The sequence below is a fragment of the Pleurodeles waltl genome, chromosome 4_1, assembly GCF_031143425.1.
Source record: "Pleurodeles waltl isolate 20211129_DDA chromosome 4_1, aPleWal1.hap1.20221129, whole genome shotgun sequence".
NCBI classification, from domain to species: Eukaryota; Metazoa; Chordata; class Amphibia; order Caudata; family Salamandridae; genus Pleurodeles; species Pleurodeles waltl.
Window position 1 is genome coordinate 276811354 of NC_090442.1, and position 18859 is coordinate 276830212.

Consider the following 18859-nt stretch of genomic DNA (forward strand, 5'->3'; position numbering starts at 1 on the left):
GTGGACTTCATCCTTGGTGTCTGTGGTGTGCTCTAATTTGGCTACCCTAGATTGGGGCTCATCTGCCTGCTGCTGCTTGCCCCAGTGAGTCTTGATTTCTGGGAGGCTGTGCACCAAGAGGAGGCTCCTGGAACCTTACTTGTGTCTTTGCTAATAACTGCAGACTGCATGCTTGGCTTAATTCTGCCATTGTCGCAGTTAGAGCGGGCAGGAATTACCCTGGTTTGCGTGGAGGGCCCTGTTGTACTCTTCTTCCTTAACAAGACTGCTGTTGGTGTCACACCTGGGGGAGGGTAGGGGGTCTGGTCTCACGCCCAAGGGTGTGGCCACTGATGTGGTGGTCCTATTCACTCCTGGGTGACAGCTGCTTTTTGAGGGACCATGGGTAAAGTTATGTGCCTGGGCCCCAACAGGGCAACACTATCATGCAGTACATGTTTGCCCCAGCACCCTCGTCAGGAACTATGAGACAGGATGGACCCATGCCAGACTGTGGGGCAGCCTACTGCAGGACGAGCCAACGAGAACAGATCTGTTGGTCGCCATACAGAGTCCGAGGATGGCCCCATAGGGCAAAAATAGAAGGCAGTGGCTGTGGACATCAGCCTGCTCTGGGCAGCCCTCTGGAGACTGACGGAAAAAGTAAGTGAAGCAGAGGAATCCAATACAGAACTCCAGAATGAGGTCACAACGCTGCAGGAGCTCATGGCAAAATTGTATACAATGACAAAAGCGTTTGAAACCAGGGCTGAAGATGCGGAAGGGCGCTCAAGGTTTAATAACATTTGCATGCTGGAGTTTCCAGACAGAGACCTCATCTGCCAAACACTTCCTGGATTATTGGATCTGTCAGAAGCTGAGACCGCAGGATCAGCCTACGTTGTTTTCTGTGGAGTGCACGCATTGGGCACTGGCATACCATCCCACCACACCCCCAATGCATTCCTCTTTGCCAATCATTGCCCTCATCTTCTATTATAAAGAAAAACTGCATCCTGAAAGGAGCCAAAGAGGCTGGAGGGCTGCACTATGAAAATCACACCATTGCCATTTATCTGGACTCTACTCATAAGGTACAGACCCAGAGGAAGTCATACCTAGAGGGCAAGGAAAAAGTCAAAGCATTGAATCTTTGATATATGCTACTGTATCTGGCCAGACTACGTGTGATTGCCAATCGAAAGACTCACTTCTTTGATAAACTGGAAGAGGTTTGGATATGGCTTGAACTCTGGGATAAGGTGCCCATGCCACATCTGGAGGAAAATAAGGGGCCCTTTGGACTCTCTGAGGTCAGGAACACGTGATGGATCACTGCATGGCTTGTCCGACTTGGGCGGTATAAGCACGTTCAGGACCAGCACATTCTGGTGTAGGAGGATGTACCATGCGGCATGAGGAGATGTCATCTTCAATGGAGAGCCTTGCGTTCTCACCTGAGAAGTGAGAGGATGAATCTGTAGCTGTGCTGCTAGCATGGCAGTAGCCCAATGGATTGGAGCCCTGAAACAGATTTGACTATTGACTCCTTTCATTGATATATAATGTGTACACTGCCACTGCTCTACTGATGGTGGCATTGTGGCTTCAATGAGAATGCATGGGCACATGCATAGTAGACATGAACAGATAGTTCAGAGCAGTGTGGAAACTGACCTACTAAGCAGCCTTCATCCTATTGTTAAGACTGAAAAGGAGGGGGATCTTGTTGGGCTATGGTCACGCCCTAGAGCTTTCTCGACTTCAGGGGGGCTAGGAGGAAGGGGAGGGGGGGGGAGGTGGAGATTCCCATTTCTGTGTTAGGAAAAATAAACTGTGATCAATATGTAAAGGAAATTGTTATATTATTGTGATATTTGTTTATTCTAATTTGGAAACTGTGCTACGTTGTTTAGTTAGAAAGATTTACATAGGCATACATGATACTGTTGGGGGGGCGATTTCTGGGCGGGAACATTTTTGATGTTTGTACTGTTTAATAACTTATTATTAGCATATTTGTTGCCTAGTGATGCACATTTGGGTTCTTCTGTTGCCTTCATTCTTTGTGGGTTCATAGTGCCTCGAGAATGCTCAAGACACCTGGACTTCCTCCTCAGTCACATTTACATACAAATCCCCTGTGCCACTGCTTACTTCTGCAGAGGTCACCTGACACTATTCACAAAGAGGAGAGTGCCCTTTGCGAAACAGTTGCTACCTCCTTTGAAGTGTCAGTAATTGAGCAGTGGTTTGGGACTGCAATTGTGGTCATGCATAAGCGAGAGCTACTGGCTTTGCCAGTGCTTGTTATGTTTTACACTTTTTAGTCTGCAGTCTGATAGTGTGCTTGTCTGTAAGATAATAAGGGGTGTTGGTCTTTATGCCTTTATAAATAAATTGTATTGAGTAGTGTATCTTCTGATCACCTCTCTCTTCATCCTATTTCTGCTGAGGATTATACACATAAAACATATCAGAATGGACAGCCCTGCTTAGTGGACTATGATTCATAGGAAATACCATAAAGGGATCTGCGGAACTCATCAAACCTGCCAACTTAATGAAAACCATAAACTCTTGCATGCCTTCATCCATCACACTGCAATGCGCTGCGCCGTACAACATGAAAACGCTCCTCTGTGATTATCACACAAATACTTGCAGCATGGGATACAAGGAAAGACAGTATCTTGCAAGCAATGCAGCCAACAGTATAGCGAGCTACCCAAGTAGTAAAGCGCTTCATCGCCCCACATCAAGCTAGTAAGCGCTATACACTTGTCACAATACAATAGGTGTGGGTTTTATTAAAATGATTGGCTGATTTATTGTATGCAATGCCCTCTTTGTGACTTTTGGTGCTTCAAGGGAACCTTGGAAACTCTTCAGAAAGATTTTGGGTAATGTGATGACCTTTTAAGGGTGCACACTTGGGGTTCGCTGAGCCATAGTACAACAGAAACAATGAACTCTAGGTCGAGAAATGTGGTGTTTTCTTTTTGGACATGGGTATTGTTATCGTGTTAGACATCCCCTCAAGCCTTCATTCAGCACCGTCTATTGAAGACTTCTGAAATAGCCTTTCCCAAGCAGTTTGGGACCAGTTTACTGCAGACAGCCACACCATTAAGAAAATGTGTTGTAAATTATATCAGAAGTTTCCCGGCATCTGCTCGGGAAGTTGTAGCTATTTAGTTGTCTTGACTGGCTGTATCCAAAGACTTTAGTAGATCTTCAAATTATAAGCACTCTCACTTGGAAGAGAGAAAAGGTATTCACATTAGGAGAAATTACTAGTACTCTTCCTCATCATACTGCTCGTGTTGCCTAACAACCTCCCCTGTGGATGATTGTGTTCATCTGTAATGTTGTCTGTTTTGTTGTACTAAATAGTAAGCTAAGAGATAGTTTAAAATTGTTTGTTTTTGGAGGAACGCTTGGTTCCCTTGTCTCCCAGATAGGCTCACCCTCAAATGGTTAGAATTGTTTCAAAGGAAAGCATGACACAGGGAAACAGAAAACATGGTTCAAACATATCCCAAATGCAAAGGAATAGGAGTAAATGAGGCGTAGGGAGTTTTTCAGACATCCTCACAAGATCCCGTCTTACTATAAAGGGAAATAGTCACATTATTTCATTTTGTTTTCAGGAACTACAGGTAGCTGAGTTATGCAGACTACCATCTATGAATGCCAGTTTGCTTCTTAGAACGTGTTATGGTATGGAACACTATTTATAATTGGTGCCTATCCTGTTGGTTCAATGCAGGTTTGGTTTCCTTCCTAAGGGTGAGGTTGCTGACAAAAATGTTTATACTTTGCCTTTGTGATTGAAGTTCGACTTGACTCAATCTTATGTGCACTTTCTCTTTTTTGCAAGTTTTATAAAGTGTCCCGGGGTAAGTATGTAAAGCTCATACTAGTGGCATTAGGATATCAAAATTGAGGGATAGCCTTTTTACACTTTACATTGATCTGGGAAAATAAAGAATGAATACAAGTTTTGATTGGACTAATGATTGGTTATTATTATTATTATAAATGGATTGAATCTTTTAGTGATTTTTTATGAGCTGTGTTGTTAAAGTTTATACCTAAATAAACAATTATGACTGACTAAAAATGAATAGCATTAATGGATTGATATGGTTATTTGGCTTTGTATAGTACTAAACGTGCAGTCAGTGGATTAAATTGTAGTGTGTCACTGTTGAACGTGTCAGCATTAACAAACTGAGAGTTTGATGAATGACAACAGAGACCTTTATGAATTATTCCAGAGGCTTGTACCAACTAGCTTACATGGCTGATTGGTCAGTCCACATAAATATTGAGTGTCAGACATAAGTTCAGTACTTGTTCAAGATAGTATTTGCAGTGGCCCCTGACGTGCGCTATGAAAAATGGAGACCGCAAAACCAATCTCTAGAATAGGTGTCCCAGTGTCTGCAAAAGAAAGTTAAGCTCAACTGATTAAAAAAGAAGTCCAAGTTTATTTGCGTTCCACCATGGCTGCTGTACTCATGAACCCCAAGAACATGCAGGCGGCTGTAACTTCCCATCCTATGGCACATGGGGAGAAGACAGTGAGTGGTCACATCAGGCATTAATGTGGCTAGTAGTCAAATAGGTCTGTTACAATATATGCCAAATAATACTCTGCAGTATATTCCACATATTGATACTGAGAAACAGCTCTCATTGACCAGCTAATTTCCAGGTGGTTTACCTGATGGACCTTCACAAACTAGAATTGGTGCACTGAGATAAGGAGGACAGACCTAGTTCATGTTTGCTATAATTGCACTGTGGATAAGGTCTTAATCCTGTAAACAGCAGACTACAAAGCACATACTGGAAGAGTTGACAGTAATATAGAGAAAACTGTGGCCATATATTCAACTTGTTTCACCATCAACCCTCAAAAAGTAAATATAGTCATGGACATGTCAACCCCTAAAAGTGATTAGTTTTTGGTTAGCATACATAATTCATCCAGTGGGCTCAGTATACCCTACACAGCAACAAAGGCACACCATAAAATTCTGGTGATGTACCTACCAATAGGCAGGCATACTAGAAACAAAGCTCCCCCTAGTGATGTTCCATGGCTGTACTACCAAAGAAAAAGGGAGACAATTTAGAGACCAGACGCCAACGCTGCAAACATTACATAAAGTGGACTCAGAATGGGCTCTTAAAATTAAGGGACAGGAACAGACAAAAAGGGAGAAAGAAATGCTACTCTACCCAACAGGGCGATGCCTGTGAGGATTACGTATTAAGAAGTTGTAGAACTCATTAGGTGACCAAATGTACTTCTGTCCAGCTAGTCACTACAGCTGTTCCTTACAGCTTTAATGATGTGGTCAGCACTTAAAAACATATTCTGAAAATTCAAGAGGTGATAGTTCTGATATTCTCAGAACTAAACAACATCCAAGAGGCGGCCCTCAGAAATAAGAATGGCATGGAATCGGGAACAAGATTGAGGTACAATTAAAGAGAAGAAAAGGGCTACGATCAAAAGATACAGATTAAGAAGAGAAAGGTAGCAGGACTATTAATTAAGAAAAATAAGGCATGGAAAAGAGGATTCTTCTTAAAAACCCAAGACCTGAATTGTCAAACATAGACAGTGCTATAGAGATTACCATAGACTACACTCGTCTGAAGTTCCTCATAAAAATGTCTGAGAACTATGTTTGCCCAAGTTGAGACTTCAGAATTTCATGAGCAGATCTGGCCAGGCACATATTATACATGTCCAGATTGAAAGGGTTAAGGTAAGATTAACAAAATGATGTTTTGTCCTCAGCTTTGAGAGGCATGTGATATAACATTTGCTAAATAGTCTTTTACAGTAATTTGTTTGGCATGTGTTGTTCCAACGGAGTAGTCTGTCTGTTAGTCACATTAGTGGTCATCCATGAATTAAAAACTTCTGTGGGGTACTCAACATTAGACCCTATGAGTCTTTGCAAGCTGCTTGTCTCCATGGGCCCTAAGGATCCCAGTTAGTGCCAGGTGCACATTCCATGATCTGGCTGCGGCTGTCAATCTTTGATTTTATAGTTTCCCATCAGTCTGGGACTACTGTTTATAATTAGTTAAGCTTTGAAGACAAAAGTGTCTAACTGATCTACCTAAAAGGAGGCATATTATTTATGCCTGCTGGACATCTCCATTTATTGTACAGTTTTAAGAACTTTCTGAATCGTGACCTATAGGCCATAGTCTGTGTCAACCTTAGGGGGGGGGGTCAACCTATTTTACAAATTGTGGCTCTTGGGAGTGACAACCTATTGAGGATCTTTGGGATGGCCAGGTAGGCTTCAGAACATAAGCACTTTATGGGAAGTTGGATTATTATTTGGGAGGTCACTACCCACTTCAAGAAATAATAACAGTCCTTGTCATGGTGAAACCATAAAGCCGCTAAATTAACCGGATCTCAAACCCCTGTGTAGCTGTGGCACAGAGCAGACCGAATTATCTTAGGGTAATGGGTAAATATTGTGCAGTACCAAAACAGTAATAAAGGTAAAATGCAAAAATAAAGATCCCAAACCTTAAAATGTAATAAGCAAAATTACATACATCCAATAAGGGGACAGGGGGATATGATCTTTTTTAAAATTGTAAGTAGGAATAGCACCAAAACGCATAAAGTACCAGTGGTAGTTAGTGACCGCAGTAAACTGGAACCTAGGCACAATTTGTCCTGTTCTAAGATTTTACCTTCTGACTAAAGTCTTTTAAATCTCAACACACCATAGGAGTAAACTTCTAAAGCCCCAATGGACATCAGGAGAGCCACTTAGAGATGTGCATAGTGTCAGACAGAGGCCAACAGTAAGCTGCTGTCCAGATCCAGTTGTCACAGGTTAAGTAGACAGTTACAGGAAAGTCTTCTTGTAGCTTGTTGTATTCCTGTAGCCACACAAGAGGTAAGCTAGCTGACTTATTGGAATCCATTTCTTTGTCCTGGGTATAAGAGGGAGCAGGTCCAGTCCTTAAGGGCTCCTCTCGGATCACATACAGACGGTCCAGTCCGCTTTTGTTCTTCATCAGGTCGAGGAGTCTTCTAGAGTGAATGCCTGGAGATGCCAAAATTATGCCTGGCTTTTGCATTATGTATGATCCCAGGGCACACCCTGACCAATGGGTAAAAGTTCCTGGGAATCAACCTTACCCACCTTGGGCACTTTTAATAAGGTGAAAGCCTTTGGCCACACAAAACTTTGGCTCTAAGGGCTGGGGAGTATGTAGGAACCGCACTATTGTAATCCTAGCGTCCTCCCACATATAATTGGAAAGTCCAGTTTGGAGCAGTCACTGTACCCTCAAGAGACAGGCGTCTGGTAGAACAAAACATGATTTTCCAGAAACTAGAGAGTGTATACGCAAGAATTGTTTTGGAATCCTATTTCCTTTCCTTTCATGTGTGCCCCCAAGTGTTTTATGTAAACCCCATCAGACCTGTCAAGAAGAATTTGGCACTCATCAAGATTTGACACTGTATTGTCAAAAAGGGCCCCACTTTGTTTGGAGCCTGGCTGGGGAGTGGGGGGGGATAGATGGAAGGGGGGAAACAAGGGGCGCTAAGGAAGTGCCCTGCCTGGGTGTCAACCAACATTTGCCTGTGACACAGGAGACACTTTGACACTTCCCCTTTGAAGTTAATCCAGTTCCTTGGCCCAACCCCACCGGTTATCTTCTCAAGCAAACAACAACACCTCCCCATACCCAGCCCTTTGCTGTCTGCTCTGGGAGCAGTTTTCATACCTACTCAACTACTAATTATTGGCTGGCAGAAATGGGAGAGCACATCAATACAAATTTTGCCCCCAGGATCTTCACGCAAAGAAAAGGTAACTTTCTAAACGTTTGTTTTCCTTACTATTTATTAAAAATCGGATTTCACAATTGAATTGGAATTTTAATAATGATTAACATAGGTGCCTAATTATTTTTCTAGGTAGTCCCATTCAGGAGATACAGTATTTGGATTTTTAATTGTTACTCTGGTTTTCTACATAGGACAGCTATGCCTTCCACAGTGAAAATAGCTTGTGAGTGCTAGTCACTGTAAGGACCCATTAGCATTACATTTGTACAAGTCCTACTTTTAAATACCATGCACCCTGTCTTGAGGGCATTAAGAACTATATTAGGGGTGACTTATTCATTTTCAACATGGATGTTTTGACCTGTCAGGGTTTATTTTATCAGGTCAAATTGCAGGGTTTACAATAGTACAGTCAGGCTACACTTGCAGGCTTGAAGCCATGTCTTAATTGCCACTGTAGTGGATGGCACAATAGGTGCTGCATTCAACTAGTGGCATTTAACTTTGAGGCCATGGGTACACCTTGTATCTTATACTTCGGATTTATGGGTAAGTTAAATATACCAATTAGGAGCATGCAATTTGACCTTGTTTAAAGGGTGAGCACAGGCACTTTACTTTTGGTTAGCGCATAAAGTGCACAGAATTCTAAAACAAGCAAAAATATAGGGTTCAGCAAAAGGCAAAAAATACGGGGTTACCATGCAAAAAAGGCAGATTTCCTATAACTTTGGCTTATGATTTATAAGTCTTTATTACTCAGGAAGGTCTATTTATGAAGTGACAAAATGTTTTTCCTTACTAGCAAACTAATACAGAAAGAAATCATTAGACAGAAAACATAATAAACACATTACATAGCTTCCAGTCTGTGTTCACATTCCCTGAGCCTAAAATGCAATATCGATAATCCATGTACCAAGCTGTTTTATATTCTCATAAATATATGTTCAGACTCTAAATAACCTTCAGCTTAGTCGTCTTGCTACAGAGAAAATTCATTGTGCATAGGAAGCCAAAACCTCTGCTCTACGTTTTGCGTACCTCCGCATTTCCATAAAAGAGACTTAGGTGTGTTCTGTCTCCACCTTTCCACCACTTTGCCTACAACTTCGGTCTAGCATAACAATAATATAAAGGCCTGCACAAAATTACATGTGTACTATTACCCTGCATATGGCATTGAAACTTGAATCTGTTAATATAAAAAGCATGCTCCTTCCAAGGCGACATTACAAAAAAAAAAAATACAATACCTTCAGCGGCCCTCGAGCTTAACTCAGAGGTGAAGGGACTGAAGAACAAAGTTCACATCTTTCCCATTGAATATTTGCCACCATGATACCTTGAACCTATCACTTAATATCAACCCCACTGCCGTGGCTTTCTTATTTCAGCAGAAGTGGATTGAAATTGTACCTAGCTCACAACTACGCTGATAATGATTTTGTGTCCCATTGTGTACACTATGGCCCTAATTCTGAGTCTGACGGGCGGCGGAGGCCGCCCGCCAGACTTCCCCCCTCCGAAATACCGCTCCGCGGTCGAAAGACCGCGGAGGGTATTCCGAGTTTTCCCCTGGGCTGGCGGGCGGTCTTCGCAAGACCGCCCGCCAGCCCAGGGGAAAACTCCCTTCCCACGATGACGCCGGCTTGTAATAGAGCCGGCGGAGTGGGAAGGTGCGACAGGTGCAGTTGCACCCGTCGCGTATTTCAGTGTCTGCTTTGCAGACACTGAAATACTTTTAGGGGCCCTCTTACGGGGGCCCCTGCCGTGCCCATGCCATAGGCATGGGCACGGCAGGGGCCCCCAGGGGCCCGCGACTCCCCCTCCCGCCATCCGGTTCCCGGCGGGAGAACCGCCAGGAACTGGATGGCGGGAGGGGGAGTCGGAATCCTCCATGGCTGCGGAGCGCGCTCCGCAGCCATGGAGGATTCCTACGAGCAGCGGAAAGTCAGCGGGAGACCGCTGGCTTTCCGCGTCTGACCGCGGCTAAACCGCCGCGGTCAGAATGCTCGTAGGAGCACCGCCAGCCTGTTGGCGGTGCTCCCGTGGTCGGTGGCCCTGGCGGCCACCGACCGCCAGGGTCGGAATGACCCGCAATCTGTCTTCTGCTCAAATTTTTCCAGTGAGTTATGCATATTGGCACCGCCTGACTAGTTTAAGAGAATATTTTGTACCTACTGGTCTATAAAACTGCAGGGTCAAAGGTGGTGTAAATTGACCCAATGTAGAATGTCATGTGGTAGAGGAGCAAAATTGCCCAGCAATGTTGAAGTTTAACTGATCAGACCCAGAGATTTCAATGAAGGCTCTGAGGGAAACCGAACAAATGGCAGTTCTGTTCTTCAAAATGTGTGCCTCCTTTTAGCAGGGCATTGCGCAAGTCCCTGTGCAGTTCACATCAGACAAGCATGTTAACACTGGCCCTCCTGCCATTTTCACCTGAAAGTCTTCAATTAGTTATGCCTGGCTGCTAGTAGCAGTTGTCTTCAACTCTAAGGCCACTGTGGGGTTTTAGACTACAATGTATTGAAAAATGAACAAAATATGGCATCCTAAGAAGGGAAAGCTGTACACGAAATTCATGTTTTTCTTTTGTGAGCAAGGAGTAATACCTTTCACTTTTTTTACTGTAATATTCCTAGTACACTGCAGTGTATGTCGAACAAATTTACAGGAGCAGCTTGCGGTGCTTAACAGGGATGAGGTGGCACGTGTGGGGGGGATTCATAAAAAAAAGAAATAAGTACCTGTATCATCGCCTCCACCGCTCCTGTACCCACACGCCGCTCCTCTGCTGCAGGCAGGCTGCGGGCACAGGCTCAGAGCAGCTTTAGGATTGGCTGAGAGCGCCCAGCCAGGGCACTCCGAGGCAGATTAGGAGCCTGTGCCTGCTCTCTCCAGTACAGCAACACAGTGCCGGGCTGGAGAGAGCCTACTGCGCACGTGTGTTTGGCCGGCCCAAGATGGACGGACAGCCACCCAAACATACATGCGCAATGAGAGGAAGTGCTGTGCACTCCCCCCTCAGTGCTCGTCACAGCCCGCACCTTTTACTAAAAAACGATAATAAACCTAGTTCATTATCGTTTTTTAGTAAAAGGTATGCAGCTGCTGCTGCTGGTGGGGGGCAACGCTCCTCTGCCATAGCGGAGGAGCCTGCTAGAAAGATTCCAGATATCTCGAAATGCGAGCACCTCACTTATTGATTGCTACAAACAAGTTGGTGGGCAGTGGTGTTAAATTGTGTCAAAGAGCTAGATATGCTTTTCCTGATACAAGTTATGTGAGTGATTCCTGGCATACATTCAATTCCAACATCACAACAGAACAATTGTGTTTTTTTCTAGGACGATGGCAGGAAAGTTGAAGTGGGTAACGGACATAGAGAAGTCAGTGCTCATAAATAACTTTGAGAAGCGGGGGTGGATTCAAGTATCAGAAAGCGACGACTGGAACTTCTACTGGTAAGCTTGCAATGCTTTTGTTTTCTTGAAATGTCCATTGAGAGTAGTCTTTTCCACTTCGAGACCAGAGTGAAACCGCTGGCATTCTTTCCCTCCTACATCCCATGTCACCTGAACAGTGTACTGATCTCTGGGCTTGCAAAGCAAGTTACTTATTCCATTGACTTCCTTTGTATTTATTTTTTATTCACCTCTGTAATGCTTTTTACCCACCTTTTTAGGGTTGAGCGTGCAAAGCGCTCTGTCCCTGTTGTAATCTCTATACAGGCTTGTAACCACGCCCATGTCACGCCCATCAGTTTGGTTGGTTCGTCGGCTTACCTTTTAAAAAATCTCTTGATTTCATTAGTGAAAGGCATGCATACGTCATACCTTTTCCAGTGTTTAGCCCTCCTCAAGCGCACCCGCCAACTACTTAAAACATAAAAGGCTAAATGTTTTCCGTATGGTTTCTGGACTACTTTTTCTCTTTATTTCGTAGGCAGTGGGATCTCGCTGGGCAGAAGTCGAGTACTTTGCATGACATCGACCTGGTTACATGGATAATTGCACTTTTGCTGGTTACATGGATAATTGCACGTTTGCGGATGCATTTCACTGCGAGCAAACTTCTGTTTCCTTTTGTGTGTCTTCTTTGCGTTGATGGCGGCCCTTGGCTCGCTTATGTGAAGCTGTTTTACTTTTTATTTTCAGTTTATGTGGCAAGAAAAGTGCGGTTAAGAGTTAGCACCTGTATTTGCTGGCTCCATCAAACATATCTTTCCTATGAAGTAATGTGGCATTACAAATCTGGTCTTGCTGCATGTGATATACTTTATGCTATGATTTATGTTAAATAGCACAAAACCGTCAGCTTTGCAGTAACACCTGACCGCAGGTTTAGTACTACTTGTGTCTTTCTAAAGAAAAAAATGAGGAACTGTGTATGTACCCTTTATGGCAGGGGGATACCACTTTTTTGACGTTTACTTATATAAAGTAGTCGTGGGAAAAACAGACATGTTCTTAAGGTCGTAGTTGAATTTTGTCTTACTTTCCCATTAAAAACTTCTGTAATTGTTTCCTTTTACATGCACTTATGCACATAGCCATATAGGGTACTGAAAGGCATTAGTCCACAGGCACCGTATTGTTTTTTGATTTTTCTCCTAAATAATCAAAATCTCCCAAAAAATTTCTTGTGCATTTTGGTTTTAAGTTTGTCTCCAAACAGATATAGGCATATCTTCATAAGCCACACAGCCATACTTTTTGTGACATCTGACCATTTTTTGAGTGGTAAATTTAGTATTAGGGGGTATATTGTTTGATCGTGTCTAGGTTGCTAATTCTGACTTTAAACTTTTTCATAGTACCAATAACCACTGTAAGTGGGACTGTAATAAGTTCTTGTTCATCTAGCGCTTCATACAGTAGCTTTGCTGTTTCTAAGTTCTGTTCATGACAGATTTTATTATTAAACACTTTATTGATGTTCAGTTTACCTCCTGTTTATGGAAGTCTGATTACACCATAGGTTTCAACGACAGTGTTTCTGTTCACTGAGTCATCTGGCTGGCTGAATATGTAGGAGTGAAGGTGGCAAATTATGGGCCTGATTCTGATGGATACAACTACCTGTGGATTCCTCACCTCATGAATACTCCCATGGCGCCAGCATTCGACGGAAATCTTCTTACTAGTCTCTGCACGTCGACGAGGACGTCACTGTCTCGCACGCGACGCCGTCTGACATCATACAGGCAATAAGAGGTCCTCGACGACGTGCAGACGTCAGTTCCCTTTTTTCCGTGCATTCGAAACGGTTATCTTCGAGGGAGCAACTGTTACTCTTGCGGTTACAGTGTATATCTTGCTGCGTACTCTTTCTCTGTGGAAATAATGTCGCAGAGAAAGTCTGGATTTAAGCCTTGTCGTGAGTGTGGAGGCAAGATGTCGGTGACGGATCCTCATTCCGATTGCCTTTGGTGTTTGAGCTCCGACCACGACGTCTCGACTTGTGATTCATGTCAGCACATGAATCCGAAGGCCCTTAAAGAACGCGAGGCGAAGCTGTTTATGGCCAAGTCAAAGGAGAAGCATCACAAGAAAAAGTCTTCTCCAAGACATCGGCGTCATCGAGACTCCCGGCGCCGTAGAGAATCTCGGCGTCATTCAAGGGAGGCTCGTTCCAGGTCTCCGGATCGGCGCCGTAGGACATGGGAGGTCAGCCCCATGGTGACGCCGCATCCTTCGACGCCGTTGCCCTCTCCGGCGTCTCCAACTTCGCCTGGACAGGCGTCGGTGATTGAGGTATTGGAGCCTCAAGTATTTTCTCCGGCGCAGACGCCGAGGCCGGCGTCGGGGTCGCCTCCGAGTCAGGCACCCCAGTATCCGGCTTTTCCCACCCCTGGAGCCGATAGTTCCGCATTCTTGAATGCGATGTATGCCATCTTCCAACAGATGGCTCCAGGGGGTGCTCCGGCTGGGCCTTTGGCCTTTTCTTTGGGTGTTCCTGCGCCTCTTCGGCCGGCACCCTTTATGCCCTTTCTCCCGTTTGGGAACGTGGGCTCGGCGCCAGTGTCGGCGCCGGTGGCCGCTCCGGTGGCTTCGGAGGGATTGGCCCCAGGGATTTCCATCCCGTCGACGTCGAGATTTCGGCCTGTGACTCCGGTGGGTCCATCCGTTTCAACTGCTCTTCAGTCGGCGCCGAAGTTACCTGTGGCGCCGGATGCGGCGTCAGTGGCTTCGGAAGATCGGCGCCGATCTCCGACTTCGGCGGAGGTATTGTCGACTCCGCGGATTGAGCAACGACTGCATTCAAGGAGGCGTGCTCTCCGGGTACTAGAAGAGCAGGAGTACCAACGAGCCCTAGAGGAAGGAGAGCTAGAGGACTCGGGTGATGGGCTGCGTGGACTGGAGTCGGCCAGTGGGCTGGACACTTCCCCTGAGTGGGACCTTTCGTCCCCGGGGGAATATACCGAGGAAGCTGCTTCCTTTCATACAGTGGTACGGAAGGCAGCTAGTTTTTTGGACCTGCCTTTGCCGGTGGTGGAGGCGAAACAAAACCTTTTGACAGAGGTGTTGCATCCGGCCTCAGCCGTGGCGGAGCCTCTATTACCTTTTAATGACGCTCTGCTGGATCCGGTTTTAGAGGTGTGGAAGAAGCCGGCATCTTCCCCAGCAGTTCACAGAGCCGTGGCCAGGAGGTATCGGACGGCTCCAACTGATCCTGGTTTCCTATCTAGGCACCCTACGCCGGAGAGCTTGGTTGTGCAGGCCTCCTGTTCGTCCAAGTCAGCGCCTGGTTCTTTTCCGACGGTGCCGGGGGACAGAGATTCAAAAAAGCTGGAGGCGCAGTCGAAGAAGATTTTTTAGTCCTGCAGTCTGGCTTTAAAAGCCACCAATGCAACCTGTATCCTGGGGAGGTATATTCATGCTCTGATGGATGACATCTCCTCTTCGTTTACAGAGCTTCCCCAGGGTCTTTTGGATCTTGTCTCTGATGCCCAGGCTGCTGCGACCCAAATTATCCAGACGGGACTGGATACCACCGACTCGGTAGCCAGAGCAATGGGCACAACTGTGGTGGAAAGGAGACAGGCCTGGCTCCGTAACTCGGGCTTTTCGGCAGATGTACAGTCCACATTGTTGGATCTCCCGTTTGATGGGGACAAACTGTTTGGGGCTAAGGCTGATTCGGCCTTGGAACGGTTTAAGGAGAGCAGGGCCACGGCTAAGTCGTTGGGACTCCAAGCTCCTTCTTCCACGGCCTCTTCCAGATTCTTCAGGAGGTTTCGTGGATTTGGGCGTGGCTCTTCCTCCTCTTCCTTTCGGGGAAGATATCAGCAACCTGCCTCTTCCCATCCCTATAGATCTTTTAGGGGGAGGGGTAGGGTCCGCACCAGGGGAGCTTCTCAGCAGCACTCTGCCTCTTCCTCATCCTCTGGCGGGGTGCAGCAGGGGAAGCAGCCTTAGGCTTCCACCATTTCCCACTCACTCCTCTCCTGTAGGGGGAAGATTACAGCATTTTCTCACCAACTGGGAGACTGTTACGTCGGACACTTGGGTTCTCAGTGTTGTGGGAAAAGGCTACACCCTTCCCTTTCGGGAGTTTCCGCCCCTCATCCCGCCCCGCCCTTCGTATTGTTCACAAGAACACCTTCTGTTGCTAGAACAGGAGGTAGAAGTCCTCCTTTTAAAGGGCGCGGTGGAGTTGGTCCCGGAGCAGGAAAGGGGTCAAGGAGTTTACTCAAGGTATTTCCTGATTCCCAAGAAGGATGGTCGTTTGAGACCAATTCTGGACCTGAGGATCTTGAATTGGTTCCTCAAGCAGGAAAAGTTCAAGATGCTGACCCTAGCACAGGTGCTTTTGGCGTTGAACATGGAAGACTGGATGGTGTCTGTCGACTTGCAGGATGCTTACTTTCATATCCCGATACTCAAGTCACACAGGAAGTATCTCCGGTTTGTGGTGGGATCGCAACACTACCAGTTTGCGGTCCTTCCGTTTGGTCTTACTTCAGCACCTCGAGTCTTCACGAAGGTGATGTCGGTGGTTGCGGCAGAGCTCAGAAGGAAGGGGATAGCAGTATTCCCTTACTTGGACGATTGGTTAATCAAAGCCAAGTCCCCGGAGCTTGTGTTGCGTCATCTGCAGTCAACAACCCAGTTGTTGTTCGACCTGGGCTTTTCGGTGAACGAGCCCAAATCTCACCTAGAGCCCTCTCAGCGCCTCCTGTTCATAGGGGCAGTACTGGATACAACATTGGGTCGGGCCTTTCCTCCGCCTCAGCGGATTCAAGATATTCAGGATTTGGTTCCAATGTTTCGAAATGGAGCGGTAGTTCCAGTCCTCAAGGTCCTTCGTCTGCTCGGTCTTTTTGCCTCCTGCATTCTGTTGGTCACGCATGCTCGCTGGCACATGAGGGCTCTTCAGTGGTGCCTCCGAAGGCAGTGGTCTCAACACAGAGGGGATCTAGAGGGTACTGTCAAGATCTCCAGAGATGCTGCTGTGGATTTGAAGTGGTGGATTGCAAGCAACAATCTTTCACAAGGAAAGCCGTTCCAGCAGTCGCCACCAGTGGCCACAGTCATAACGGATGCTTCCACTCTAGGGTGGGGAGCTCATCTGGGGGATCTGGAGATCAAAGGTCTTTGGTCTCCAGAGGAACAGATTTTTCACATCAATCTGTTAGAGTTACGGGCTGTACGTCTGGCTCTCAAGGCCTTCCTCCCTTCCCTTCGTGGTCAGTCGGTACAGGTCCTAACGGACAATACTACCACGATGTGGTACATAAACAAGCAGGGAGGAGTGGGGTCGTACCTTCTCTGCAGAGAAGCTCTTCGACTATGGTCCTGGGCAAAGGACCATCGGATTTGCTTGATAGCAAACCATCTGGCCGGAGTTTTGAACGTGCGTGCGGACAGTCTCAGTCGCCACTTCTCGGCAGACCACGAGTGGCGTCTCCATCCAGATCAAGTCCGTTTAATCTTCCAGAAGTGGGGGTTTCCTCGGGTAGATCTGTTCGCCACTCGAGAGAACGCGCATTGTCCGTTGTTCTGCAGCCTTCAGTATCCGATGCAGGAAGCGTTGGGGGACGCGTTTCAAATGACCTGGTGCGGCCAGTTGCTTTACGCGTTTCCTCCCATACCCTTGATTCCTCGAGTATTGAGGAAGATTCGCCAAGACCGGGCTCTAGTAATCTTAATAGCTCCGGATTGGCCAAGGAGGGTGTGGTACTCTGACCTTCTCCAACTCTCAACGTGCCCGCCGCTCCGTCTCCCTTTCAGGGCAGACCTCCTCTTACAGTCGCAGGGGCAGGTTCTACACCCCAACCTCCAGAGTCTGCACCTACATGCCTGGAGATTGAACGGGGCAACCTGAGTTCCTTCTCTCTCCCGCCTGAGGTAGTGGATGTTATATTAGCGGCCAGGCGACACTCCACTAAATCTATCTACGCTAATAGGTGGTCTAAATTTGTTGCGTGGTGTGGAGAGAGGCAGATTGATCCCTTACATGCTCATCTATCGGACGTTTTGTCTTTTGCTCTATCTCTGGCGCAGAAAGGTTGTGCAGTGGCTACCATTAAAGGTTATTTATCGGCCTTGTCAGCCTTCATATGTCTTCCAGACCAACCATCTTTATTTAAATCCCCTATTGTTATCAGATTCTTGAAAGGTCTTCTAAATCAATATCCTCCAAAGCCATTCGTTATGCCGCAATGGGATTTGTCCTTAGTCCTGACTTTCCTTATGGGGTCCCCTTTTGAACCTATGCATTCTTGCCCCTTGAGGTATTTGGTTTTAAAAACAGTCTTCCTGATAGCTATAACATCAGCAAGGAGAGTGAGTGAGTTGCAGGCCTTATCAGTAAAACCCCCTTATACAACTTTTTATGGGGATAAGGTGGTGTTGAGGACCAAGGCTGCTTTCCTCCCGAAGGTTGTTTCACCCTTCCATTTGGCTCAGGCAATTACTTTGTCCACGTTCTATCCTCCGCCTCATCCTTCCAAAGAGGAAGAAAGACTGCACCGTCTGGACCCAAAGAGAGCGTTGAGCTTCTTTATCGATAGAACAAGGGATTTCAGGCTGGAGGATCAGCTGTTTATTGGATACGTGGGCAAGAGGAGAGGAAAGGCAGTCCACAAGAGAACACTATCCAGGTGGGTTGTTCTTTGCATTAAAATATGTTACTCTTTGGCAAAGAAGGATCCTCCTGAGGGCATTAGAGCTCATTCCACCAGAGCTAAGTCGGCCACTTCGGCCTTAGCCAGAGGTGTTCCTGTGGTCGACATCTGCAAGGCCGCAACTTGGTCGTCCCTTCACACTTTTGCAAAACATTACTGTTTAGATTCTGAGGTTAGAAGGGACGGCCATTTTGCACGGTCAGTGCTGCAGGATTTCTTGGTTTGACCATTTAGGCACCCACCGCCGGGCGTGGTACTGCTTTGGGACTCTATTCATGAGGTGAGGAATCCACAGGTAGTTGTATCCATCAGAAGAACGAGTTACTTACCTTCGGTAACGACTTTTCTGGTGGATACATTAGCTACCTGTGGATTCCTCACGGTCCCACCCGCCTCCCCGTTGCCTTTATGGTCTTGCCAAGTAATCCTTGAGTGCGCTCCTCTTGGTCTTTGAGGGTGCAATAGATGTATATATAATATATTTATATATATGTATATGTGTATATATCTTTATGTATATACTTGGTGTGTGTATATATTTTAAAAGAGAGAGTTTTATATATATATATATATATGTACATAAAAAGATTTACAGTTATTCATACAATGTGGTGTATTTTTACAATATAATGGATGTTGCCTTGCTCTTTCATTGCATTGCCTGGTTGTTCTCATGCACGTAAAAAATGATTGGTACTGACGTCTGCACGTCGTCGAGGACCTCTTATTGCCTGTATGACGTCAGACGGCGTCGCGTGCGAGACAGTGACGTCCTCGTCGACGTGCAGAGACTAGTAAGAAGATTTCCGTCGAATGCTGGCGCCATGGGAGTATTCATGAGGTGAGGAATCCACAGGTAGCTAATGTATCCACCAGAAAAGTCGTTA

General features: G+C 46.0%; 1 protein-coding gene across 4 annotated transcripts in view; it reads left to right on the forward strand.

The window, feature by feature from the left end:
- Nucleotides 1–18859, forward strand: part of TTLL1 (TTL family tubulin polyglutamylase complex subunit L1) — a 219674-nt gene that overhangs the window by 43252 nt on the left and 157563 nt on the right. For all 4 annotated transcript variants that reach the window (XM_069228307.1, XM_069228305.1, XM_069228306.1 and 1 more), the window contains exon 2: nucleotides 11188–11304. In XM_069228307.1, coding sequence (XP_069084408.1) covers nucleotides 11192–11304 — 113 coding nt within the window. In that variant the 5' untranslated portion in view covers nucleotides 11188–11191. The remainder of the gene's footprint in view (nucleotides 1–11187; nucleotides 11305–18859) is intronic.